The 16,523-nt window shown below is 40.9% G+C and overlaps 1 protein-coding gene across 1 annotated transcript; it reads right to left on the reverse strand.

Moving 5' to 3' along the window:
- Nucleotides 1-7,594: 7,594 nt before the first annotated feature.
- LOC134464042 (uncharacterized) lies at nt 7,595-13,967 on the reverse strand. The gene is made up of 8 exons (XM_063217488.1): nt 13,640-13,967; nt 13,027-13,070; nt 12,639-12,693; nt 12,313-12,400; nt 11,451-11,544; nt 10,607-10,673; nt 10,139-10,205; nt 7,595-8,405 (listed from the first exon to the last, which is right to left on the reverse strand). Exons 1-8 carry the CDS (start codon nt 13,811-13,813, stop codon nt 7,906-7,908), a joined length of 1,089 nt encoding a protein of 362 aa, XP_063073558.1. The 5' UTR covers nt 13,814-13,967; the 3' UTR covers nt 7,595-7,905.
- Nucleotides 13,968-16,523: the final 2,556 nt, after the last annotated feature.

A 16,523-nucleotide genomic window follows, 5' to 3' on the forward strand; every position in this document is an offset into this window, starting at 1 on the left:
TTTATAGGAGGGCCCTTTGCTATGATTTTGCCCCGGGCTCGGCCAAAGCTGTCAGCAGCCTTGCAGGTGATATCTGAGAACCATTAGGCGGTGTTGTTCTCCATTGGCTACAAAAGAAAATCTCTCCGCCATGTGAGTATAGTATGTGTGTTATTCAACTTAAACCACATGTTGACCTAAGAGGACATTCTAATAAGGCTCCGTTTCTGTAGCCTATGTGATTACATTACGCAAGGCTATTCTGTGCATTCCTGAAACCAAGGGAGAAATACCAAGACAAATTGCAGTCATCAGCCTATACTGAGGCCCATTTAGACTTGTATTTAGTAAAAGGAGAATTCCAGCCATTTTCAACATCCAGTTGTATTCCTCACACTACCCTTCACTTATCAGTGCTTGAAGACACTGCAGCGTTTTTTGTTTTGTTTTTTTGGTCAGCCCTTTTCGAGATCCTGGCCAACTAATAGGGGCATGGGCTTGTTTACCGAGTGTTTGAATCATCTTAACATATCCAAATATTCATCATATCATTTCAATACCTGGAGTATTTTCAAGACGTTTCAATGAACATAATTCTTCTTTAATGTCAACCTGGCCAAGGTCAAAGGTCATGCTGATTGTGTCAGTTCAGGATCATGTCAGAGATTTGATGACGAGGGTATTCATAGACATAGGGCCTTCTACGTGTCATGTACCGAAACAAGAATATTCAATTCAATTCTGTCTTTATTTCAGACCCAGGGGGATCCATATCACAAAATCATCTCAGTAAAGCAAAAACTTAAAAACAGAGGAGCAGGGGGAAAAAATCACCCAAAAAAAACATGTTCGCCAATGATTGATGTTAAAGAAGAGTCTCACAGAGCTACGTGCAGGGCTGGCCGAAAAAGCTACTGTAAGCTGTTTTGCGACTCAGATGCCCTGCACATGAATTTATACATTACCCAGCAGCTGCACAAGTAGGTAGGTAGGTAATTGTAATTCACACAGCAGAAGGTGCACATAATGCAATTGCATTTGTGCCTTACTCGTACAAGGGGGCAGCCATGACAGGTGTCTTCGGATACCTCAGTCATTAGGAAAAGGATGGAGGACAGTGCTGGATAATATCTCCAGCCTCCCCACTGGCCTACATGTAGCTGCTTAGCCAGGAAGATGAAGCGAGAGAGATGTCAAAATGTCCTTGGAGCTTGGGGGAAATCTGTAAATTGTGTTCATATCTTTAACCAAACGTGTTTGCCAGGATTAATAAGAAGTCTCAATTACTGTATGTGATTGCACACTCCTACGTGTACTTTCCTTCATTTTCAACTGCAGTCAGTAAATAGGCTTAGGGTCTACTTAATGTGTTGGTTCATCAAGCTCCACACACATCTACATGGACAGCAATGCAATGCCCTATAGTGGCAAGTTTTATCAGTAGGCCTACATGCTAAATCTAATGTTTCTAAACAGCCCTCTAATCTTTCGAGGAAGCAAAAAGTTGGCATTAGTCTTGGCATTAGGAGATGGATAGGATTCACTTGACCAGTTGATGCGGTTGAGTAAAGTTGATTCGGTTATACATGAGTTCTAAATTTTAGTTTTCTCCTGGCTGCGCGACTCTAGCTGCGCACAACTCAACCTCTGACTGTTTGAAACTGCTGTCGGTCAAAAAAATAGCTCACGTGGTTGGCTGCCAGTGTCTTGCACCTCCTCACAACACTGTGTTTCTAAACATGGTGAACCCATGTATATTAACAGCTAGCTTTGTGTGGCATAGTCTATGAGATGTGTATTCACATGGTCCACACTGACTACCAGAGGTGAAAAAATAATAGAAAAATTGTAATTAAAAGTATCTTTACTTGGTTTGAATCCAACTCAAAGTATACTGTATGTAAAAGTACCTACCTAAAAGTATAATTGAGTAAAAGTAAAATATTACTTTTTAAAATGTAATTGTGATGTAAACGGAGCTTGCGGTAGTTCTGCCAGCAAGACTCAATTCATGTGCGCATTTTGCGGAGCCAGTCAGTGGCTGCCATTTCCTTTGTAGTGACGTGTCTACTCCCCTCTCTTGCTGGCCTAGGTGTGGCCGGTTCAAAATCTCCTCCTCCATCCGCATCCCCAGCAGGTCAGTCAAGTCTACCTGTCCGGGGGGTTAAAGATCCAGTTCCTGCTGCACGGCTACAGCAGGCTCTATTGGATCCGCTGACGCAAGACCCGGCCGATGATTGGACCTACGCCAAAGACTGTCTACCTTCTGCCAATTTCGGTAACACTTCCAAATAAGGGGCCATAATTAACAGTAAAGTAGCTACAACCTAATACTTAAGTAAGGGTTAATAATCATTACTTAATGCCACATTAGACACATATTAATTGTCATTAATGCATATGTTGAACATTAGTAAGCAGTTACTTAACTATTAGATAACTATTACATTGTGTTACAAGTTAATAGCATATTATTATTTAACTAATAGATAAGTAAGGGCACAGTTAATAGTTAAGTAGCTATCATGTCATACTTAACTAAGGACCAAAATTAACACTTACATAATACAAAAGTGAGGTATAACTAATGGTTAATTAATACTTAAATATTGAGTTTTGGGACCCTTATATTAGAGTTGGCTGAGGATAACTAATGGTTAATTAATAGATAGATATTGTTGTTTGGGACCCTTATATTAGAGTTGGCTGCGGATAACTAATGGTTAATTAATCGATAGATATTGGTGTTTGGGACCCTTATAATAGAGTTGGCTGAGCATACCTAATAGTTATTTAATCTACTGTGACATCTAGTTTTCAGTCGTTCAAATCACTGTAATAGTGGCAACAGGAGCCATTATATAGCAAGGATTAGACGTACACTTCTCAATGATGGTGGGGTGATGAGATGTAATTTTTTCATCTACCACTTATTAGTTTTAATGGTAAAAACCCTGCAATAAATGCAGAACATTATGATGAGTAATAGTTTTGAAGCGAGACTAAACCATTCCTCTGTGATAATTAGGTTAATGTTTGAGAATATTACCTCCAAGAAGAGCAGTGCATGATGGGTACGCAATCTACAGACAACAATATTTCGGTATTATTTAATCATTAGATATGCCTTGTTTTTGTATTAAGTAAGTGTTAATTAAGGTCCTTAGTTAAGTATGACCTAATAGCTACTTAACTATTAACTGTACCTAATCTAATGATTAAATAATACCGAAATATTGTTGTCTGTAGATTGCGTACCCATCATGCACTGCACTTCTTGGAGCTAATATTCTCAAACATTAACTTAATTATCACAAAGGAATGGTTTAGTTTTGCTTCAAAACTATTACTCTTCATAATGTTCTGCATTTATTGTAGGGTTTTTACCATTAAAATTAATAAATGGTACATGAAAAAATTACATCTCATCACCCCACCATCATTGAGAAGTGTACGTCTAATCCTTGCTATATAATGGCTCCTGTTGCCACTATTACAGTGATTTGAACGACTGAAAACTAGATGTCACAGTAGATTAATTAATTAACTATTAGGTATGCTCAGCCAACTCTATTATAAGGGTCCCAAACACCAATATCTATCGATTAATTAACCATTAGTTATCCGCAGCCAACTCTAATATAAGGGTCCCAAACAACAATATCTATCTAATAATTAACCATTAGTTATCCTCAGCCAACTCTAATATAAGGGTCCCAAAACTCAATATTTAAGTATTAATTAACCATTAGTTATGCCTTACTTTTGTATTAAGTAAGTGTTAATTTTGGTCCTTAGTTAAGTATGACCTGATAGCTACTTAACTATTAACTGTGCCCTTACTTATCTATTAGTTAAATAATAATATGCTATTAACTTGTAACACAAGGTAATAGTTATCTAATAGTTAAGTAACTGCTTGCTAATGCATTAATAACAATTAATATGTGTCTAATGTGGCATTAAGTAATGATTATTAACCCTTACTTAAGTATTAGGTTGTAACTACTTTACTGTTAATTATGGCCCCTTATTTGGAAGTGTTACCCTAATTTCTATTGTCAACTATGTTAACATTAAAACATTTAAAAGCAATTCCTCTCTCTGAGTCTTTCTGGCTGAAAAGTAAATGTATGTATTTATGGAAATGTATGTATGTATCTATTTAGTAATGGCATGAATGTCCATTTATGTTTTTATACAGTGATACCAAAGACAAAGTTCAAGCTTGCATGACAATAAAGTCTATTCTATTCTATTTTATTCTATCCTATTCTATTCTATTCTATTCTATTCTGCTTATCACACAATGTTGTACCATTTAACAGAGATTGTGCAACTTGCTGTAGGCCGGCCTACAGGTCACGAGACTCACACCAATCAGCCTTTAGAAGGTTCCCATGCTCAACACACACCGCACACATGTGGTGGCACAGACAAGGCGCTTGGACAGCATTTCACAACAGCTGGTAAGTTAGCGAGGCTAACCGCCAGGCAGCTGTTCCCGTTCCTCCTTGTAGGCGTGATGCTGACAAAGCTAATGCTGTCAAATGGTGCACTTGTGCATTCAGTGTTGATGTTTCAGTGCGTATTGGGCGCAGTGCCTGAAGTGCCCTAGTGCACCATCTGAAACACAGGAGAAGTCGAAGTGTGTTGAGTGTGAAGAATGTGTGTGTTGAGTACGTAGAGGATAAGCAAAACACAAGCGCTGACAACACAGTTTACAGTTCAAATAATTGGCTCTGTATTCCTGGCAAACCCTTCGGCAATGCCTTCCACTCATTTTATATAAATTATTATAGATGATGATAACTACTGAATTGACTAATAAATAATTATTACTATATATATTATTATATATATATTACTATATATATTTCCTGAATATCGAGATTTGTGCCATCAGCAAACCTATGTTCCACAACTTTGCGGCTGTATAGGTACTGAATGATGCTGACTTTAGGAGCTGATCTGAGCTAACATCAATTGAACGAGTGGAGTGGATGGAGGCAGTAGGCCTACCTGGCCTCATCATATCCTCCTACACTGTAAAAAAAATCACACATTTACCAGCGGCCTCAGAACTCCAAGTTAATTTAAATCTTAATTATAAGCATGTAAAGAAACTGACAATAAAACCGACTTGACTTGATGACTTGATAAGTTGAGTGAAGCTTTGAATTGAATTTTTGTGTTTGAAGCGGGGGCGGTGGTGGCTCAGGGAGAGGAGCCTGTTCGTCAACAATAAGGTCGCAGGTTCAAGGCCCTCTCTGCCTGACTCCATCAATGTGTCCTTGAGCAAGTCACTTAACCCCACATTGCTCCTAGTGGCAGGGTGGTACCCTGCCCGGCAGCCACTGCCACTGGTGTGTGAATGGGAGTGTGAATGGGTTAATGTGAGGCAAACAATGTCAAGCACTTTGAATGCTCGAAGGAGTGGAAAGGCATTTAATAAATGCAGTATATTTACAACTTGAAATTGTGAGGCAGCTGGTAAACTTGTGCTTTCAAGTTAAACCATGCTGATACTGTTTTACAGTGTACTAATTTCATTCATACAGGGGGTCTGGAACCGGTGTTGCCAGATTGGGCTTTTACCAGTCCAAATGGACTGCTTCGGATAGCCGTCTGTGGGTAAAAACGTTTTTTGAGCACATTTTGGTCGGGATTTGATCAGGCACATCTGGCAACACTGTCTGGAACAAGGGTTCTTTGACTCTGAGTCTTGTGAGTTGAGTTCTTGTGAGCTACATCTAATGAGTGAGTTGAGCTGACAAAAAGACTACCAGTGTGACTGAGTGTGTGAGAGAGCACAAGTGGAAGACAAGTAAAGCCAAAGTCATTTCTGACAGGTCTGGCCTGGGCGCTGAACTGAACCGCACAGGATGAGCAGGCGAGCCAGTGAAACTGATAAGCAAAGGCAGTCACTTCCTTTGTGATAGGCGGCCACTCCAGCATGCTCACACGTAGTCAGCAAAACAACTCAGCTAAATGCTACTGTTTACACAAAGGAGTTTTCGGGAGGTTGTAGTAGACTGAACACAACTAATCCTCTTCGGCTCTTCGTGGGTGTGTTTTTGTTTCTCGACAGCGTCATTGCTAACCAAGTTAGCAACTTACTTGATTGTAATGCCATTTCTGATTGGCAGCCTACTAAGTTGCTAATTGCAAAGCAACAACGCTTTCGAGAAATGGGCTATTGGTACTGTGATGTTTACTGTAGCCTACTGTACTGTACTGTACTGTACTGTACTGTACTGTAATGTAAACTGGCTCCAGGACTGTAATACTATTGCTTAGTTGGGCTTTTCCTTTGTAATTCCTAAAAGGTGTTCTTTGGGGAACCTGTTTGTGGGAACCTTGGCAGGCACATTGGGGTTCTTTCAAGAATTTGTCACCCTCAGGTTCCTCAGATAAAGTTTAGGCTCCACCACAAACAGTGTATACCGTACTAGTGCCATGGTTTAGTCCAAGATGTATAAAGTAGAGGTAGAAGTCCTGTCATAGAGTATCTACCTCATCATTAGGTATAGAATAACTGGTGTATTACTCTAACAATCCATATATTACTTATATTTCTACTTTATACAACTCTGGGCTTGGTTTAGTTTTTTTCTCTCCGCGTTCATCCTGCTGATGACATCTCTGTGACATGTTGAGTAAGCTGAGGCAGCAGACGCAGATAGCACACGTCAGTCATGGCCGCCTAACAAAGAGGAGGCGGCGAAGGGAAGTTGCTCAAAAATACCCTCGCGTGAAGAAAGAGCCTACATGACTTACTGGAAAAAAACGAGGCAGTGTTTTTTTTTCGCTTTTGGTTTTATTGAAAAACTAGTGTGTAAACGTGACAAGAAAGGAAGGGAACTTAAATATTAAATAACTAAATAAATTATAACAGTGATAGTATCTTGATATGGTGGCAATTTATCTAATAATGACTGACACACAACATTGACAATTAAGTATTTACAATGTGATTTTTTTCAGTGAGAGAAGTATACGTCCGACTATTAATTCACCAACAAAATATTTATGTGCAAAACAAGTTCCAGAGATCATCTTTAAGGAGGAGCATAATTTACATGCGTCATAGTTAACACAATAGAGTAAGGTCAAGACTTTAAGGATATACTAACTGTACATATAAATCCAGTACAGCAGACCTCAATTCTCTACCAAAACATTCCGCTCCATGTGATGTGTATTTCACAATGAAATCAATCTCAGGTGGCAGATTAATTTCTGTCTCTCAGATGGTTATCAAAGACGCCATTGTGTGCATTCAACAAGAAATAATGGCTAACACGTTTTATGTTCTCCCATCTCCCACAATTTTGCTTACGACCTGTGCTGTCTGGCGACCAAAGAAGAAAACTACTGGTGTTGCTCGAAGTGAATGTGACAAAAGGTCCCTATTACTATGACCAAATATGAGGATGTTCTAGTCCTCATAATACATCTTCCTGGATTTTTTCCTCTGTCCATACTCTTCAAGAGCAGCCCACCCATACATGACGTGTACGAATTTTCACCAAATCTTGTGTGTGCTTTAGTAGGTAGGCCTAAATAAATTGAGATTAGAGTCCAACGCTTTCAAGATGGCCACTTTCAAGATCAACGCTTTGCCGTCCAATTCCACTCATTTTCATCATTATTACAGTAATATAGTGGGGCAGCCGTGACCTAACGGTTAGGGAGCTGGTCTGTCAATCTGGGGGTTGTAGGTTCGAATCCCACCTGACCTCTCCCTACACCTGCATCCATGGCTGAAGTGCCCTTGAGCAAGGCACCTAACCCCACCAGGGACTGTAACCAATACCCTGAAAAATTTAGGAAATGTAAGACGCTCTGAATAAAAGCGTCAGCTAAATGTAATGTAACGTAATGTAACGTCGTGTAACGTAATGTAATAATGTAATCTGCTTTTCATGATACATCTTCCTGGATCCCTTCCTCCGCCACAGAGGCTCGAGACCCGGAGAAGAGGCTCGTTAGCCTGTTTAGGGTACCGGTCTGTCTTGACCGCCCCTTGGGCGACCTCCTACGCAACGACTGTGGTGGGCTGGAGGAGGTGGATGAGGAGGAGATGGCAATGTTGGGGTCTGACGATCCATGATCTCCATCGGCCAATGGGAAACCCAGCGGAGACGGAGACGGAGCGTTGAGCGAGTTGGACGAGCTGGCCGCCGTGTCGGAGAAGGGGAAGGACTGGCGGTGGTCCACGGCGCCGCCGGCGGAGTACGTGGAGCCCGAGTTGCGGACGGAGAGAGAGCCGATGGAGAGGTCCTCGAAGGTGGAGCAGAGGGACATGGCCGACGCGCTTCCGCACGCGCTCAGTCGGCTCCCGGTGCTGCCCTGGCCCGAGCTGCAGTCGTCGTCGGGGAAGGAGATCAGGGACATGACAGAGTCACACTTCTCTAGTTTCTCTGAAAAAAAAAGAAAACAACAACATTCATTCATTAGACGACATAATGTTACATAACATTACATTACATCTAACCTACATTTATACGGAAATAGATAAATACAATGTTAACTCATTACACTTAGACAGAAAGGTTTGACCCTTTCTGGGCCCTAGGCAAAATAGACATGGGCCCTTTTGAATTATTTTTGCTGGTATTTACTATGGCGATATTGACTGCTGGGGTCCCCTACAGAGAGGGCAACTGCCTATTGATAAAGCCTGCTCTGTTCCCAGGAGGAAGATTAAATGCTATTGTCAATTTTACAGGCTGTTGCGTCCCTCAAGCAAAACATTAGGAACTATTCCGCCCAGCTTGCTTTATGTACTTAGAAAGAAGCCTGGGATTTAATCACAAGCTTATTCATTGTTTATTTTCTTAAGGAGGTATGGGTATAAATATCCTAGCCTGTTGGGGCAAATCCACAACTACACCACTCAACCCTACACAAGCTATGTGTGCAGTAACACTGACACTGAGAAACATTGCTGCAAAGCTGCCATAAAGCCCAAAGATGTTGTTGGTACAACAATGGCACTTTTATGTGCTGCTATGTGAGAACAGGCATTTATTCACAAGGCAAATGAGGTGTGTCATGTTTTAAAGTCAGTAGACACGTTTCTAACAAAAAATAGTTATTGCCCTTTGGAAGTACTGTTGTAAACTGTACTGGCAAGATTACACACTACAAATACCAGTGTTAATACACGCACTGTGTAACACCTAAAGAGTGGAAATAAACATCATACTGATGAGATGACTTTGTTATTTTTGAATGGTCCCCATGATTCAAACATAGTCTTAATTTTACAAACATTTGTACTTTTTGGTCGATGTAACATTTTCAGATTTAATTCTACTCAATATTGTGTAAATACCACTGAACACAACTGCAGAATTTGATTTTGATTTTTGACTCCACTGTAGAGTAGCAATTTTACTTTCCACAATGTTGTAAATCTGAAATATTGACACCCCTTTTTTCATAAGGGATGTGGGATGCTACGTAGAGACTTGAGTAATTGTGTTGACACACTGCATCTCTATTTATAGTACAACACACACACACACACACCACAAACACATCAAACTAAACATAAACAACAGCAACAGCCTACCTATACCCTCTGAAGTGCCCCCTCCCACAACACTTCCTTCCTATAATTTCACCTGCCACCCAAGAAAAAAAAAGCAGATTTTCCGACAACCGAAAAGGGCACACAGGAAGAGAACGCAGCCTACAGCAGGCCCAGGGCTGTTACAAGCTATTTTTTGGGGGGGGCTGGTGACTTGGGGGGGACTTGGGGGTCCTTTTTCCCCTCTTCAAAGTACTGTGTTGGTGAGGGACCCGCTCAAAATAGATTTTCATGGCAGTGTCATTGCATTTTGCGGTCACTGAATTTATATTAGGTTCTGCCACACTCATAAATTTGCCATTGACACCGGCACTGTCATTAAAATACAAGTGCATAACCAATCATTACCAGGGGCCCCCCTTTTCAGCTGGGGGCCCCTGAGCAATTGCCTAGTTTGCTTGCCTGGTTGTGACAGGCCTGTGTTAGGCCTCAGAACATGTGCCCTTCCAGGCAAGGCAGGATGTGTGCAGTGGTGGTGTGTGGTGATATGATGTGGTTATGAAAGTGCAGGCCTGAAGTTTGCAGCAGCATGCCATGGTAGCAAGCAGGCTCGCTTACCCCCAGTGAGCTGCCGTTCCCGTGAAGACAAAGAGTACAGCTCGACTTTTTTCTCCTCCAGTTGACACTGCGGTTGACATGAGAGGGGTGAGAGAATACAGTGGAGGGGAGTTATGAACAATTCTGAAGAATCAACACACATTCTCTACATATTACATACAGTAGGAGGCCTATATTGAAGGCAAGGGGGGAACAGAGAAGTCAACTCAACATTTGTTTTACACTTCTAATATATTCATTTAAACAAACTATTCAAGAAACTATTTTAATGGCAAACTCTTTTTCTCAATTTGATCAACTTCCTCTATATGTGCTTAAACAAACTAATCAAGTAGGCTAAACATGTTGTTCTTCATTACATTGTACAGTTATATTATATTTTATTATATTATATTATATTATATTATATTATATTATATTATATTATATTAACTGTGAGAGAGTGGTTGTAAACAGTGGAATGTGTACCTTCAGTTGCCATAGTTTCCTCTTCAGTTCTATTTTCTTGGCCACAACTGCACTAATGGTTTCCAACCTGAAATACAATTCAAAATTACAAAAATATTCATACACATGGAGATTCAGAATAATGATTCCCCTTTTGCTGAAACATCTTGTAATCTTTCATATGAAATGGAGTTTATGAGCATTAAGCATTAAGTAGCATTAAGCATTAAAGCACACAACATATTTCAGTGCTACTGTGTTGGTGCATAGTCTGCTTTAATTACATAACACAGCAATGTGGGATTATTGTGTGGTACGTGCCAGTGTAATCTGATATGAATACTGCTCATTGAAACTGCTGTACCTCCTTCCTGCTAATACAATAGCTCATTTATCCAAGCACGTTTAACTTGTCCTCGAATGCTCCAATGGCAGACGTTGAAAATTGATCCGCTGGGGTGAATAATATTTCTGAGCTAGGTCGGTCTCTCTCTCTCTCTCTCTCTCTCTCTCTCTCTCTCTCTCTCTCTCTCTCTCTCTCTCTCTGTCTCTCTCTCTCTCTCTCTCTCACACACACACACCATATCTCTCCATCTTTCTCTCTCTCTCTCTCTCTCTCTCTCTCTCTCTCTCTCTCTCTCTCTCTCTCTCTCTCACACACACACACACACACACACACACACACACACACACACACACACACACACGCACACACACACACACACACACACTCCATCTTTCTCTCTCTTTCTCTCTCTGTCTTTATCTCTTTCACTCTCTCTTTCGTTCTCTCTCTCTTTCATCTATTCTAGACAGAGAAAAAACTCCCGAGTGTTAGTTGTTTTGCTGATTTGGGGTATCTCACCTGATGCTTGAGCAGGAATTGAGAATGGTGTCAGAGATTTGCTGATGAGAGCACTCAGATACAGACACATCATTTACCGAAACAAGGACATCCCCTGCGAGGTGGAGAGAGGTGAACATGAAAGACACAAAGATGAGAGAGAGAGACAGAGAGAGAGAGATACAGAGATACAGAGAGAGAGAGAGAGATACAGAGAAAGAGAGACAGAGAGAGAGAGAGAGAGAAACAGAACGAGAGAGAGAGAGACAGAGAGAGAGAGAGAGAGAGAGAGAGAGAGAGAGAGAGAGAGAGAGAGAGAGAGAGAGAGAGAGAGAGAGTTTGGATAAAGTAATGCATGATACATTGTTGACATGGTGTTTAAGGGTTTCAGAGTGTTTTGTGCAGTCTCTGTAAGCTCTTTGCTACCAAAATGACCAAGTTTTAACCTGTTACTTAAAACTGTCTGTAATGTCATAGCAGTGTTATTATCAGGCAGTTAAGCTTTTCCAGCAAACAGTGGGATGCATCACCGGCCGTCAGATCTGCGCCAAAGGGTTACATTACATTTACATTATATTACACTGCATTTGGCAGACGCTTCATAGCCAAAGTGACTTAACAAACGAGGACATAATCATAGCCAGTATCACTAGCAGATACAAAGTGCACAGGAGATACAGCCTACAGAACAACAAGTGCAGATGCAAGGAAGGGTTAGTGTTTGTTTGTTTGTTTGTAAAGTACAGTACACACACACACATACATAGCCTACACATCATGTCAAGAGTCTGGCCTGGGGCTAGGGCAGCTCGAACATTAGTCTAGTTCTAGTAGATAGTCACAATGTTCAGAGAGATGCCATGGATGGCATCATGGCACTTACCAGGCTTCATGCCCGCCCTGTCAGCTACACTCTCCGGCTCCACAGAAATCACGGAAAGCCTCACATCTTCAGAAGAACTGTCATTACACTAGATAGACACACCAATGGGCAGATGACACAGGCACACAGACAGACAGACAGACAGACAGACGCACACACACACACACACACACACACACACACACACACACACACACACACACACACACACAGACAAACAGACAGACAGAAATAATAAATAATGTTAGATTCCAAATCCGTAGCAAAGACAAATTACCTCAGACATTAAAGCGCACTCAATAGTATTTTCAGATGAACAGTCTTACCGTAATCTCAAACCCAAACAGCTCATCTTCTGCTTTTTCCAGGATGAGAGACCTCCTGTAAAACACAGATTATGGATGAGAATATGAGAATATGGTTACACTTTACTTGATGTCATGGTCATGGATGAGTCACAAACATGATGTCAATGTCACAAACATGTTATGGTCATACCCATCACCGAATGTCACATGTTTATGACATAGACATAATGTATATGCCACATGCATGACATGAAAATGTTATGACACTGTTATGTCATATGCATGACACTTGTTATTACGAGTGTTATTGAGAATATTAACCTGATGAAGGCCTATGTGCCATTCAGTTAGTAGTAGCAAGTTCTTCTGAAACACCATCGTCAAAAAAAAAATACATCAGGCTTACCGTAGTGAGGCAGGACAACTCCACGCAGGCCTTGACAGAGAAGTCTGAGAAAAGGAGAAGAAAGGAGACTCATTGTGACATTGCGTAGTGCGTATACCACCCACGTCAACAGAATGAATAGACATTGCTTATTTCCCTATCAACCTTAGCTTGTAGTCCCTTTGTATCTTTAAAAAACACTAACACAATGTACCAACAGAGGGGCCACAGTGCAAATGATCACATAGGCAGGGGTTCAACAGTTACTCTCAAATAGACATTGTCTACTACACAACCTCTCTAACAATTTTACAAAGATAGCCTGTAAACCTTAGTTTAAAAAAAAATCCCTATCACACCACATAACAAAAAGACACTTAACAGTAGCCTACACATCATGTAATGACTTAAGCATTGCTTCAAGGACTAGACTATTGGAGGTGCCTGTTTTGAGGTGGCGCCATTACCATGCATCTGTGAAGAGAGTTGCGCCGCACACAGCCAATTCTGCTGTGTTAATTCAACACGGTGGTACTCCAAAATACACTCTGGAAGATGTTAAATTGACCCTCTTAAGTGTGAAACTAACACTGCTGGTTTACAGTACAGTCTTCCACCAGATGTCACAACTCACCCTCACATCGGGGCCTTGGCTGGCGTTGGGGTTGTCATCGCCGGGCGTCTTGTACCCGTATCCGCCGGCGGCGTGCCTGTGCTGGGAGGTGAGTTTGCCCCATAAAGAGTCCCGTACGCTCGTCCCCCTCTTCATCAGCTTCCTAAAGCTGTGTCCCGATCTTCTCGTCATCATTCTTCTCTGGCTGGCTGGCTGAACTGTAGGCTATACCAGTAGCAGTAGTAGTAGTGGAGGCAGCACAGGGAGTCAAGTGTGACAATGAGCAACAATGGCGTGCGAGTTGGCAGTTACTGTATACGTGCCGTGCGTCACCAGCGGACGGTGTGAGTGTGAGCACCTCGAAAACCACACAGTCTATCTGGGCGTTTCTTTTTTTCTTTTTTGGGGCTTCCTGTCATCCCTCCCTCTTTGTTTCTCTTCCTCAAAACAGACTCTGTCATTCATAGTATGTAAATGAAAGCAATAGGCCTACTTAGTATAACACTTGGTTTTCTTTTTTTCCATCTCAACCAAAATAATGTTTCCAAAATAATGTCAGTGCTTTATCAGCTGGTAACACACATTTGAGTTGTCCTTCCATGCAGGGCCACTGACAGCTTTTGGCTGGGCCCAGGTCAAAGTCATTTGAGAAGGCTACAGATGTTGCCCCCTGGGCCCTGGAGAACTGACCTGTTTGTCCCCCTTATCAGCCTCCCTGATTCCATGGGCTGTAACCACCGTTTAGCTCAGGGGTGGGAAACCTTTTCCATTCGAGGGGCCACTTCAAATGTTATTAAGTCCTCCTAAGGGCCGTACTATGAACGCAAACAGGGATTTCCCCCTGCACTTTCGGCCTACAGTATATTGTAGGTGTCCACCTTTACCACAGTCCCCACCTTTATCCCCTGAAAATATAACTTCATTGTATTGCAAATGTATTTTCTAACATTTCTTTCCCAAACATGAAACTTACAAATGATTCGTTCAAGACCTGTCACACTGTAAGCACTACAGAAAGGAAAACATTGCAAAACATGACAAGGAATACACCCACCATTTAAGCTGGTAAAATCATGTCCAAGATAGGAATGAACAAAAGCCCAACATTTTAGCACCTGCAGGTCCTTACGATGGAGCCAAACTGTTAAAACATAGTAGAGAATGCAATTTGTCCTTACTATGTGGCAGTAATCGAAGATCTCCCTTCAAAATATAATGCATGAGTGAGTTTTCATGCTGTTTAAAACCCATTTATACCATTCAGCACTGTATTTAACTCTACAGATGAGTGAGAACATCTTAACCAATGCACTACTGCACCCGCATGCCATCATGGAGGCTGACTTTTGAAGTTAGCACTAACACAAGTTGGATGGCCCATTTTCACTGTAGCACAGGATGTGCAATACTCTATTATTGTCAAAAAGAATTGACTTCTACAACTTCTGCTGACTTCTGTAAGCAAAGTTTCAGATGTCTTCTGGGTCTATTTTAAGTGAGCTCGGGTGCATAGGAGAATGTTACACCCCTGTATCATTTGCACGCATGAAGCATTCTTAATATGGTCAATTTTCAATAGCTGTAATTCCTGGAGTGCTAGAGTGAGACTACAGTCAATATATATTTCATGATGTCATGAACCTATACAATGATTTTAATGACAAAAATATGTCTTATATACACTCAATCGTGGTAAATAAAAGGGAATTCAAAAATGTATGTAATAACTATGGTAATTATTCCCTCTGCATCTTTAATTCTGAGTGACTCAGCCTCTCTGTGATGATCTTATACCTGGACACCTATATTGTCCCTCAGTACAATTCATTTTGAAATGTTCTTCTTTGTTGTTTTATCTGATTTCAATGTTTACTAAATTTCACTGATCCCCGTCCCAACTTATTTGAGACGTGTTGCATTTATCAAATTAGAAATGAGTACATATGTCCCCCAAAACAATATTTTTTCTCGGTTTTAACACTTAATATGTTGTCTTTTCACTATTCTCCATCTAATGAATAGATTGAATCTTTTGAAAATGATAGCATTTTGATTTTATTCACTGTTTACCAAACGTCCCAACTTCACCGGAGTTGGGGTTTGTAAAAATGACAACCTTTTCAACAGACCCCAGCTTCACTAGGTCCCCTGGAAATATACATTGTATTAGAAATGTAATTTCTAGGATTTCTTTACAAAAAATAGGTTCCCCACCCCCTGGGGTCTAAAACAATGACAACAGACCCCACCTTCACTTCACTTCATTGTATTGCAAATGTAATTTCTAAGATTTCTTTACAAAACATGTTATAGTATTTCATGTGAAACTGCATAACATTAAAATCATATTGGGGGCCGGATAAGATGGCCTCAAGGGCCGTAAACGGGCCTCAAGACAATAGGTTCCCTACCACTGCTACCGTGGGAGAGCTGTTGTTATTATAATCTAATAAAATACCTTCCTTCACTTTGCGAGCGCTGTCCAGGCGGTCCAGCTTGGCGAGGTTCCTCTTGAGTAATGTGGAGCCTGATGATTTGGGTCAAAATCATTATCACAATTATTGATTTTTGCTGAATTTGTAAAAAAAATATAACAAAATCAAGCAATTAATTATATATGGGATGAGCCAAATAAAATGAATTATAATAATTATGTAAAAGCCAATAGCATGGAACTTAGGTGAACAGATTTCTGGCCGGAAAGGCCAACCTGTCAGTATGTTCTGGCTTCACAAGGACGCTCTCGAAGGTAGGTCACTATTGCCACAATTAAATGCCGATTGAAATTGCGATTTCGATATCACGATATCACGATTATTTTCGATTAATTGTGCAGCCCTAATGGAGACACAACATGAGCATATTGTTGAACGCCAGGTGTTGTACAGAGTTGCCCCACAGTGTG

Source organism: Engraulis encrasicolus, chromosome 15, assembly GCF_034702125.1.
Source record: "Engraulis encrasicolus isolate BLACKSEA-1 chromosome 15, IST_EnEncr_1.0, whole genome shotgun sequence".
Taxonomy (NCBI): Eukaryota; Metazoa; Chordata; class Actinopteri; order Clupeiformes; family Engraulidae; genus Engraulis; species Engraulis encrasicolus.